Source organism: Myotis davidii, unplaced genomic scaffold (assembly GCF_000327345.1).
Source record: "Myotis davidii unplaced genomic scaffold, ASM32734v1 scaffold109, whole genome shotgun sequence".
Taxonomy (NCBI): Eukaryota; Metazoa; Chordata; class Mammalia; order Chiroptera; family Vespertilionidae; genus Myotis; species Myotis davidii.
In genome coordinates, this window is record NW_006300368.1 from 554,332 (window position 1) to 565,760 (window position 11,429).

At 53.6% G+C, this 11,429-nt stretch overlaps 2 protein-coding genes across 7 annotated transcripts in view; one reads left to right on the forward strand and one right to left on the reverse strand.

Moving 5' to 3' along the window:
* The window catches only part of TMUB2 (transmembrane and ubiquitin-like domain containing 2), a 4,734-nt gene extending 242 nt beyond the window's left edge, over positions 1–4,492 (forward strand). For 2 of the 3 annotated variants that reach the window (XM_006776863.2, XM_006776862.2), the window contains exons 2-3: positions 2,572–3,138; positions 3,264–4,492. In XM_006776863.2, coding sequence (XP_006776926.1) covers positions 2,597–3,138; positions 3,264–3,624 — 903 coding nt within the window. In that variant the 5' untranslated portion in view covers positions 2,572–2,596 and the 3' untranslated portion in view covers positions 3,625–4,492. Of the gene's footprint in view, positions 1–68; positions 512–2,571; positions 3,139–3,263 lie in introns of those variants that run through there. The other variant, XM_006776861.2, reaches the window with a different exon arrangement.
* An 82-nt stretch (positions 4,493–4,574) lies between these two features.
* ATXN7L3 (ataxin 7 like 3) lies at positions 4,575–11,417 on the reverse strand. 4 transcript variants are annotated; one of them, XM_015572549.1, is made up of 13 exons: positions 11,187–11,417; positions 10,443–10,553; positions 10,014–10,146; positions 9,678–9,849; positions 9,396–9,493; positions 9,188–9,210; positions 8,843–8,888; positions 8,600–8,685; positions 8,213–8,281; positions 7,898–7,941; positions 7,570–7,641; positions 7,322–7,479; positions 4,575–7,224 (listed from the first exon to the last, which is right to left on the reverse strand). In XM_015572549.1, exons 2-13 carry the CDS (start codon positions 10,491–10,493, stop codon positions 7,076–7,078), a joined length of 1,101 nt encoding a protein of 366 aa, XP_015428035.1. In that variant the 5' UTR covers positions 10,494–10,553; positions 11,187–11,417; the 3' UTR covers positions 4,575–7,075. The 4 variants fall into 4 exon arrangements, with proteins under 4 accessions (XP_015428035.1, XP_015428034.1, XP_006776923.1 ...); XM_015572548.1 differs by having other exon boundaries at positions 8,843–8,909; XM_006776860.2 differs by having other exon boundaries at positions 8,600–8,628; positions 11,187–11,416.
* Between the last annotated feature and the right edge of the window lie 12 nt (positions 11,418–11,429).

Consider the following 11,429-nt stretch of genomic DNA (forward strand, 5'->3'; position numbering starts at 1 on the left):
TAGCAAAATTGCTTTCTCTTAAAAAATGCAGTGTGACAGAAAGTCCATGAACCCAAACTTGGGTTGCTTGGGCTCGGCGGCTGGGACCAGGCAACCTTTCCGCTCGGGTGGGCCCGCGGAACCCTCTCCAGTCCGCGGGCATAGGACCGCGCAAACGCGGAGCCTTCGCTTCGAGAAAAGGCAGGGGACGCCCCCTCACCGGCCGGCAGGGTCGCTCCCCGGCTGAGCAGAGGGCGAAGGCCTCCGAGCGGAGGACCTGGGGTCTGTCCGGCCCCCTGCCCATGAAAGTTTCCTGTGTCAGTGCCTGTCTTTTTCGCCTCTTCGCCACAGTTTCCTTTTCTGTAAATCGGGGTTAATGACGTTAACCTTCTCACCATCAGGGGTTAGTTGTGGGAGTGATAAATAATTACAACTATTTATTTACTGACCAGTTGCAATGTGCCTGTGCCAGGCATTCTGCTAAGTATTTTGCTTCGATAATTTCCCGTCATCTTTAAAACAACTTGATGAGGTAGGTACTGTTTTTAGCAGGGCAATAATGGGATCAGGTTTGTTGTTTTTTTTTAAATAATCCTCACCTGAGGATATGCTTTTATTGATTTTTAGAGAGAGAGGATGGGAAAGAGAAAGAAACATCGAGAGGAACATCGATGGGTTGCCTCCCCTACGCACCCCAACCAGAAGATCGGACCTGCAACCTAGTTATGTGCCCTGACTGGGAATCGAACCCACAACTTTTGGTGTAAGGGACGGCGCTCCAACCAACTGAGCCACCCAGCCAGGGCAGGTAGGTACTGTTTTTAACCCCATCTTACTTACGAGAAAGCGGAGGTTCTGAGAAAGTTGTCTGAAATTACAGAGCTAGGAAGGGGCAAGACCAGGATTATAAATTAGTGGGTTTTTCCCGGACTCCAGGGCTCATGTATAAATAAGAATGTGGACACTGGGCAGACGCTGATACAGTCCACACACATATTTTTTGAGCAGCTACTATGACATGCCGGGCACTACGGCACACACAGAAATCCGTGCGATCCTTGCCTTCCAGGAGTCTAGCAGAGAGAGATGGACAGATAGATGCGTATGAGTCTTAGAGTTGCTGTGAGAATAGTCTGGTAATGATAGTCATTAGACTGGATTTGCCCAGGGACAACTGTGAAAGCAGCAGATTGTCCAGGGGAAAGAGGAGGTACTCCAAGGGGCAAACCGTGATCCTTGCCTTTCTAAGAAACTGCTGAGAGAGAACCTACACAATAGGAAAAGAGGTTGAGGTGTGGATTGAGACAGCTCTTTTGGGAGTTTTCCAAATCTGTTCTGCCCTGGTAGTGGCGTTTTAGTTGTGAGCCTGTAGGGATCCAGTCGGGTGGTATGTCTGAGGTCTGTCCTGCTTTGCTCCCCAGAGTTTGCCAGGAAAGTTCCATAGGAAGCAGACATAGTGCCTGCTGGATAGTGTTTGCTGATAACCTCCCCCTGTAGGGCCTGTGAGGTTTTCTGACTCTTTTGTCCCTTTGGGGAGATCTGACTATGGCTTTTTAAAAAATGTTTTTATTGATTTCAGAGGGAGGAAGGGAGAGAGAAACATCAGTGATGAGAGAATCATCGATTGGCTGCCTCCTTCCTACATGCTCCTGGCGATCGGGCCCGCAACCTGGGCACGTGCCCTGACCGTGACCACCTGATTCATGGATTGACACTCAACCACTGAGCCATATCGGTTGGGCTGACTCTGCTTTTGATGATAAATTGATTTTCTTTGGCTCTTGACATCTGGACCTAGATATGTGACCGTAAGATAGGTTCTTTTATTTTCTTTTTTTGAGATGAGGTTTTAAATGAGGTACTCTGGCAAGAGTGATTGCGGTATGCCTCCAAATGGGCTCCAAAATAAAATGTAGGCTATTTGGTCTCTCTGAGGCCATCATGGAGGCTCTTCAAAGAGGCACAGTTGCTTGACTAAGTGATAGAAGTCCTAGAGAAACTCAGGGCTCAAAGAAGCAAATGTTTTCCCCAGCTACTAAAAAAACAAGCAACTGCAACAGCAACAAAGCTGTAAGGTTTTCTTTATGATCCATGTTCATTGGGTGGTTGCATTGTGAGAGAGGAAGGGCGTGGAACTTGAGTTTCACGATAGAGATAAAGGGTAAGTCCTTCGCTTTAGGTTGGGAATTCAGAGTTAGGAAGGTTTGTTTCCCCTTCTGCAGGACAATGAGCTCCATTTTCTTTCAGGGCTGGATTAGTTAGAAGCTAAACAAACTAGAAACTGATTATGCCCTAGCCAGTTTGGCTCAGTGGATAGAGCGTCAGCCTGCGGCCCGAAGGGTCCCGAGTTCGATTCCAGTCAAGGGCATGTACTTCGGTTGTAGGCTTCTCCCTGGCCTGGGCCCTGGTTGGGGCACGTGTAGGAGATAACCAATTCATGTGTTTCTCCCACATCGATGTGTCTGTCTTTTCCTCTCCCACTCTCTCTAAAAATCAGTGGAAAAATATCCTCGGATGAGGATTAAAAAAATAAAAAGAAACCTGGCTGCAACCCCACAGGCCCTGCTGATGTTATCCCCTTTGTTCCTGCAGTGTGGACCCCGTCAGCAGCCAGGCCATGGGACTCTCTGATGGCACCCTTATTGAGGGTGTGGGTAATGAGGTGACTGTGGCGGCAGGTGTGGTGGTGCTGATTCTAGCCTTGGTCCTAGCTTGGCTTTCTACCTACGTAGCAGACAGCAGTAGCAACCAGCTCCTAGGCACTATTGTGTCAGCTGGCGACACATCCGTCCTCCACCTGGGGCATGTGGACCATCTGGTGGCGGGCCAAGGCTCCCCAGAGCCAAATGAACTCCCCCATCCGTCAGAGGGTAATGATGAGAAGGCTGAAGAGGCTGGAGAAGGTGGTAGAGACTCTACAGGGGATCCTGGAGCTGGAGGTGGTATTGAGCCCAACCTTGAGCATCTGCTTGACATCCAAGGCCTGCCCAAAAGACAAGTGGGCCCAGAGAGCAGCGGTCCAGAAGCCCCTCTGAGATCTGAGGATAGCACCTGCCTGCTTCCCAGCCCTGGCCTCATCAATGTGCGGCTCAAATTCCTCAATGACACTGAGGAGCTGGCTGTGGCCAGGCCAGAAGACACTGTGGGTACACTGAAGAGGTGAGTGAGCTGAAAGTGGGAGACTTAATAAGCCATGTCCCAATTTTTTCCCCATTGCCCTGCTTTGTTAGTCCAGACCTGTTTGTCTTCTCATTCTTGCTTCTTTCCTTCTTTCCTCTTAACAGTAAATACTTCCCTGGACAAGAGAGCCAGATGAAACTGATCTACCAGGGCCGCCTGCTGCAGGACCCCCGCACACTTCGCTCCCTGAACATCACCAACAACTGTGTGATTCACTGCCACCGCTCACCTCCAGGGTCAGCTGTTCCAGGCCCCTCAGCCTCCCTGGCCCCCTCAGTCACTGAGCCCCCCAGCCTCGGTGTCAGTGTGGGCAGCCTCATGGTGCCTGTGTTTGTGGTGCTGTTGGGTGTGGTCTGGTACTTCCGTATCAATTACCGCCAGTTCTTCACAGCACCTGCCACTGTCTCCCTGGTTGGGGTCACTGTCTTCTTCAGCTTCCTAGTATTTGGGATGTATGGACGATAAGGACATAGGGAGAAAAATGAAAGGCATGGTCTCCCTCCTCTATAACCGCCCCCTTTCCTGGCCAGAGCTGGGCCCAAGGGCCTGGGAGGGAGGGGTGGAAAGGATATGTTGGGTCCTCTTCCATAGGACAAAGGAGGCCGGTGTGGGGCCTCCCCTTCATGTCCACGAGGTAGAGATCCCCTCTGTGCAAGCACAACTCAGGTAGAAACGAGGGTGTCATCTTCCTTTTTTAGGGTCCCGAGGTTCAGAGCCACCCTGGTGGCCCAGCTCAGTGGGGAGCCTGGGCCTAAGGATTTCCTCCTGTGACCCTAACTCTTCCCATTGTCCTGCATGTTTGTTCCTTGGCATTCAGGCCGCCTGCCAGGGCAGTGTAGCATGGCCCGGCATAATTCTGTAGGGAGCCTGGAGGATCTTTCAGTTTGGTGGATATCCATCTTGTGACTGAAATCACACAGGCAGGAATGAAGGTTGTGTCAGCTTGTTCTATAGGCACCTAGCTGCCCTCTCCCTTCTCCCTCTACCCCTGTAGCAGGAATAGTGTTCTCCATGTTCTGGACAGTTTCCAGTGTTCTCCCTTTTTTCAAAGCACTTTGCTTGTATTTTTTTTTTTTAATAGTCCTTTATAGAGCTCTGTCAGGAAGGGGATTGGGGCACAAAGCCAAGCCCCCAGCATTGGGAGAGGCCAAGCCACAGCTGCTGCTACCCTAGGCCTGAGGCTGTAAGCAAGAAACGGCTCTGGCTCGCAGCCAGTGACCTGCACTGCCCAGCTCCAAGGAGCTCTGGGTATGGAGCACTGCCCCAGGCCCTTGTCTCGGGCTGTTGGATGGAGGGCCAGTGTCTGTGACTGAATAAAGTTCCATTTTGTGGCTATGGAGCTTCCTTTTGTGACATTGAGAGAATGGCTTTGCTCTGCCTCCAGCAACATGGTAATGAGGGTGGGTAGGCCCAGCTACCAACGGGAGATGCAGTTTATTTACACCAGCAGCCATGAGGGGCAGGGGAAATACACAGCGTTTACAAAGTTAGCTACCTGTACAAGATGGATTACATATGCAAAAATAAAAATCTCAAGACCACAGGACAGCGTGAGCCCCCACCCCCCTCCCCCAATGACCCCAGCATGCGGTAATGCCAGGCGGGTGGCCCCTGGGCATGCGGGGGGGAGTGATGCATGGAAGGAAAAGCCACCGGCCATGGAAATTAGTACAGAACCCCCCCACACACACTCAGACACATGATAGGATACAGGGTGGACGACACCTAGCCAGGGTGGGGAGGATGGGAATTGAAACCCACACAGCCTGCTGTTAGAGGGAGGGGACCGGGGAGCTCTTAGCCCCTGTTCAACTACATGGTAGGGGGGCATACTCTCCTGGAAAGGAAAAGGATAGGAACTTGTTCTCTCGGGGTCCCTGTTGGACCAAGCCCATCTCTCACCCAGGCTGGGCAGGGGGCTCTGCCCTAAGGCGGCCTGAGGAACAGTAGGGAAGTGGATGTGGACAAACCCGTTCCCAAACTACTTCCCACTTCTCTCTCCTCCAACCAGAAGGGGAGAATGGGAGAGGCCAGAGGGGAAAGGGTATATTAGGGCCTGAACTGCAGCTGCCTCTCAGAAGGGAGAATGGCCCCTGGCCTTCCTCCCTTCACCTTCAACCTACTTCCAGGACGTTTGGAAGCAGGCTGGAGGCTGGCTGAGATCCTCCTTTACCTCTGGCTTCCCCTTAGAAGGAGAAGACTGGGGGCGGGGAATGGGGGGCGGGGGTAGGGTGTCAAGAACATAGGAGCCCAGGCCCCAGAATTTATTCTAACTCCTGAAAATTTGTTTGGCTTCTTAAAAAATAATCACAATTCTCGGGTTAAAAACAAATTTGCAACCAGGCATCAGCCACAAGTAGAACCACCCCAGGGGAGGTTGGGGTTCCAGACAGGGTACTATAACCCCATCTATGTTGCTCCCTTAACCCTCTAGGATCCCTAACCCAAATCAGTCCAACAAGTCCTGGGTACTAGCTACCCAATGTAGGATAACTCCTCCTGGGAGGAGAGCAGGGGACACATCCAGCAAATGCCAGAGAACTTGGCTTAGGGTCAACTCCACCCGTGTCAGTCAGCTCTGCTCCCAGCCCAGTCTGCATTCCTCCAACTCAGCTCCTGGGAGTGACGGTGCCCGCATGGAGGTGGGATTGTACATCTCTTCAGGATGTAGACCAGGTAGGTGGGCACACTGGCATGACAGTCCACAGAAGGGCAATGCCTAGACATGATACCCCTTCCCCTCTACTGATAACCCAAAGCACAGAGACTACCCTCTTCCCACCCCACTCCTAGCAAAGGGGAAGAGGTAAAAGATCAGGATTTTCCTCAGAGCCCCAAACCACAAGTACAGAATAAATAACTTAAAAGCGGCTAAGGAAGGGGAAACAGGGCAGGCTTTGGAGGCAGGAGCATCGAGAAAGGAACTGAAGCTGGTCAAGGTGAAAGAGGGGGTAGCAAGCAGCAGTTGGGAACATGGGCTGCCCTGCAAGGCCAATGGGGCAGGGTAGGCAGGAGGAACATGGGGCCACCCCAGGAGGGTGAGGCTGAGCCCCTTCCTGGGGCAGGGAATGAGGTAAGAAAACATTTCAAATAAAGCAGCACCGTTCCCTCTCACCTTGGGGCCCCACTCCTCACCAGCCCTGGATCAGGGAGAAAAGGTAGGGGGAGTCATTTTGATACACAGCTCCCTCCTCCTCCCTCCCCTTGCCCAGTCTTTGAAGCTGCAGAGGCTGGAGGCCCTTTCCTGGCACCCAACAACAAAAGGACAGCTCCTGCCGCTGAGGAGGCCCACGGACTGAGGGGAAGGGGCTGCCCTGTGAGGGCAGGGAAGGCAGCGGCAGTTCTGGACGCCTACCTCAGCAGACAGCTCACTGTGCCTGCCCACCCCTGGGATGTGGGGCATTTGATAGGATTCTGCACAGACTGGACACGCCCAGCCCTGCCCCTCAGCTCCAAGCACCGGACCCATTCACATTGCTGAGGGCAGCTGGGGGAGGCCCCCTCCAGGCTCAGCTTCGAACCCACAGCCTCCCAGGCAGCCACAATGCTCCTCGGCACGGCTTAGTCCAGTTCCTGGGTTGGGGGCAGGCAGTGCCCTGGCAGAGTGCCCAGGTCAGGCCCCTGGCCTAGCTGGACATCCAGTAACTCACAGAATAAATATGAAAACCGCCTCCCACCAAACTTATGTCCAAGGCATAGTATGTCCAGGTCTGAGTCCCGCATGCCGAGGGTCGTACTCCATCGCAGAGGATCCTGACACCCCCCAGGGGCGCATAACTGGATCCTCTGCCTGCCCGGCCCACCAAGCTTCCCAAGCCCAGACCCCCAACAGCCGTCCATTTGCCAGGCTATGCCACCTGGGTGGGGGTCGGGAGAGAGGGCTCTGCTTAGCCAAAGGCTATCCCTTGCACCCAAGTCAGTTGATGTCATCGTAGATGCTGGGTGTTGGGGGTGCCGGTGGCTTTGGCTTTTTCTTCTTGTTAGAGCCCAGGCCGGAGGCAGTCCCTACCAGGCTCAGATGGGATTTCTTTTTCTTGGTTTTCCGTGACTCAGAGCTGTTGGTACCTGAAGAGAAAGAGGCACAAGGAATGAGGGCAAGGTTGTAGCAGGAGAACACAAAATGCCCCCACTCCTTTGCTTTGGGCCCAGCGGGGTCACCTACCTAGACCCCATCCCTGATTCTCACTCGTCTTGGAGGAGCCTGAATCAGAGGGTGAGAGGTCAGAGGAGCCATCCCACTGAAGCCGGCTGATCAGGGCCTGGCTGTCAGTCATGTCAAAGCTGTCGTTATCCAGGGAACTCTCGACCTCTGGAAGGACGCTGGAAAGGGGATGGGCCAGAGAAGAGTTTTACAGACACCAATTATCCTAACCTTTCAAAACCCACAAGCCCTCTTGGAAGGTCACTTACGCGGAGGGTCCAAGGAAGTAAATCCGCACGGCTCGCCGCTGCTCATCTGTATGCTGGGGGCAGCGCAGGGACCTGGTGGGGAGAGAATGATCAGACCCTGACAAGACGGGAAGGGTCTAAAGTGAAGCCCCTCCCTCATCAGAGGTGGGAGGGCAGACAATAGGGAAGGGATGAACAGAGAGCCCCCAGATTGTGGCCTAAGGCCTGATCATTAGAGGAGGGAGGAGAAGGGTGGGAGTCCCATTGCTCAAGTCCAGGGGTACTCCCAACCCATGCCCAGGGTGAGTGCAGGAGGGCCCCTGGCCCCCTTTCTAGGTTCTGAGCTCACCTTGTGCACATCTTCTTGGTGTGTTCAGAAATCACCCCACATTGCTGGAAGAGGAATATAAGCTGAAAGGAGGGATGGAGGAGAACCTACTCTAGACACTAGATGTTTTCTTCTATATAAATGCTAGGTTGCACATGCAGAAATGGCCCCCAGGTGTCCACAGCAGACGGTCCCAGACCACCATCGGCCAGGAAACCCAATTCCAGAGAAAGAAGTATATGGCCCGACTGCTATGTCACCAGCTTTCTCCAGGGCCTTGACCACTGCCTGTGGCTTCAGCTCACTCCCAAAGGCCTCCCTTCCCTGGTTCCTCACCGTGGTGAGCAGGCTACGAAGCTCCTCCGGTCCCAAGGTCTCGTAGCTGATCCCAGTTGAGCTGTTATACTGGGGGAGAACCAGAGGCACAAGTTAGAGAAGCAGCAGTCAAAGAAAAGAGGGTGGGGATGGGGTGCAGACCAGTCCCTCTCAACCCTTTCTAAGTAAGGAAGGCTTAAGACTTCCCAGCAGTTTTTCAATGATTCCTTCCATCCCGCCTGCACATGGTAAGGGGCTGGGACCCAGAAAGAACATAAAGATCGATCTAAATACCCCATTGATCGATTCTGGCTGTCAGCATTCTGATCCCCACTTGTCTAAATCCCACCCAACCCACAACAAGGAAAATGAGAGGGAACCTAAGAGGGGCAGCCCCTACTCACTCACCTTAAAAGGATCCGAATTGCTAAGTTCCCCTGAAGAAGAAAAAAGAAGGGGAAGGGTGTTTGATGCAGAGGTACAGACAGAGAACCCTGAAAATAACCAGAGAGGAAGTGGGGGTGACAGAAGGATCACAGGCCCTCCCTCGATACCCGTCCCCCAAGCCTCCCACCTCCAACCTCCCACCTCCCAGCAATGAATCCCAGAAAACACAGCTAGAATCACTAAAGTTATTACAGCCCCACTTACCATTTTTGTGTTTTAAAGACTTGGATCTTCGAGGGGAATTGGGGTTCTGGAATGGGAGATACCATAGCTTTGGGGAAAGGGTAACGATAAGGGGGAGCCGAGAACCCAGGGAAGGAAAAAAGATTTGACAAAGAAACATCCTCAAATTTCTACTCTTTCTACCCATTTCCACCCCCATCCTCCCAAGGCCTCTGCTGCCCTCCTGCCCACCAGACACCCTCATCCCAGAACCCAGAGGTACCCAATGACCTCAGACTTGAGTCAAGATACCCGAGGACCCCCTGCCCAAAGGGGAGGGTATCTGTCCTTCGCCCAAATTTCCCTCATGCTTGCCCCGGCTCTCACCTTGTCTGATTTTCTCTTCTTGGCTGTGTAGGACAAAAGGATAAAGGGCAGGGTCACTTTAAGTTCCCAATCTAAGGGCACCGAAAGAAAAGTACAAAACTACATTCTCTGCCCTCATTCAAGATAACAAAACGTAGTTCTATTACCCAATTCCCTCTGGCCCATCTTACCCCCAATGCCCTCCAAGTTTCCCCAGATCCCCAAACACCTTTTTTCTCTGAGCCATAGGACCAGTCGTTGTCATTGATGTCATCATTATCCTCTTGGTCACTCTCAGACTTGTTCATGCTGTTGCTATTGGCAATCCTGACAAAGGTAGGAGAGAGAAAGGCAAAGGCTGCCACCTCTCTCTTACCTCTAGATAGTGGAGCATCTGGGGCCAAGCATGACCCACCCACCTTCTGTACCCTACAAATGCCAAGGGACTACACCATGTTACAAGCTGCAAATGATGAGCAGCTCTGGTTTTACCAGGAGGAGAAGCCCTCACCGGCGGTTGGCGATTCGGCTGCTGTTCCGACCCATTCCTAGGCACTTCTCCAGATGGGGAGCAAAGCGGGAAGCGGCAATGCTGCGGCTGCAATTGGGGCAAACACACTCCTTGCTCTTCCACTGGTTGAAAACCTGTCCAAAGATGTCCAACCCCGGCTGGTCCACGATCTCTGGGGACAGGAGAGGCGTGGCGATCAGGGCGGGCATTCCCACCCATGGCCTCTTCCAACTCCCTGCCTAAGCTCACAGGAGCTCCAGGCTCTACATGTGATGTGATTTCCAGAGGAACCTCCACGCACTACCAGGACTGCTCTCCTTCAACCCCGAAGCTCACCAAAATCCTTCATGCTATCGGGATCCGTGTCGTCCAAGAAGAAGTAGCCACACTTGACAGCCCGGTGTACCTCAAAGCAGAATCCCAAACAAGAATCCTCGACCAGGTCAGCGTAGATCTCCTGAGCGATGGCCTGGGCGTAGGGGAGAACACCCACCATCACGACAGTCACAGCCCCGGGGACTGAAAGCAGCCCTCACCAGCCAACCCTCTTGCCAACTGGCCCTGGCCAAGAATAATGCTTTCTCTGCCATTTCCCCCATCTTGACTTCGCCTTCTTTCTTCTGAATCCTTGGGCCTTTCAGCTGGCCCTATTCCCTTTAAGGAACAAGGCTGACTACCCAAATGCCTCTTTGGCTTGGATGTCAGTTACAACAACAGGGAGACATCAAGAGAAAGAACTAGAGGCACCCGTCGGGGAGCCCTCACCTCTAGTTTGCTGTTATCCAGGCCAGACAAAGACATTTCCTCCATTTTCATTTGTAAACTCTTGTGGAGACGGCGCTCTGACTGCTCATAGCACAGCGGGCGGCAACACGGCTGCACACATGGGGGTGGGGGTGTTGGTATGAGTCCAAGGCACCTCTGAACACTGCCACCTCCCCTCCATACCCCGATGCCCAGAGCTTAATCCTGGCATCAGGCTATACCCCCTAAGGCCTAGGCTCACTAAGACTGGATGGTCCTTCAGGGCCTGAAACCCAAAGACGGCCTAGTCCTTCCCAGGCCTTAACTCAGGCCCTGGCTCTACTGCTCATCAGAGTCTGGGTCTATAGGAGGCAGCAGCTCACCCCAGGTCCCCAAAACTCAAAACCCTCTTTGATACCCATGGTGCAATGCAGCAGGGGGAGGAGAAGGAACTCTAAGGCCCCACAGGGTGTGGCAAAGAACTGCACAGACTCCTAAATGCATCCCCCCCTTCCCCAGGCTCTCCTCGGAGTCACCTCTGCTTTCAGCCAGGATGTCCACTTGGGGGGGTACTGCTACCAGAAGTAGGAACGGCCCTAAGACCCTACCACCTTCACCCCAATGACTCCCCATGAAATAAGCCTGCCGCTCTGGGAGGAGAGCAGAGCCCACAGGAATCTGGAGCCAAAGGGGCATTTCTCGCCACCACGAGCAGGAGGGGCAGAGCCCGTGGGCTGACATGCCAGGAGTGGGCACTCCCCTTACCTGTTCTTCTCGGAGATAACCCCCTCCCTCCCTCCGGATCTGCCCGGAAGTCTCTCCAAGAGCCCCAAAGTCCAGGAATCCCCACCAAAGGGCTCGGGAACAGTGCCCACAGTCCGGGGCCCCTCGGAACGGTGGGTGCGAGTTGAGGGAGCCGCCGGCCGCGAGTGGGGTGAGGACTGACAGACGAGCCAGGGGCGCTGGGGAGGGGAGGGTGCCGGGCCTGGGCTCCTCCCCCGTCCCTGC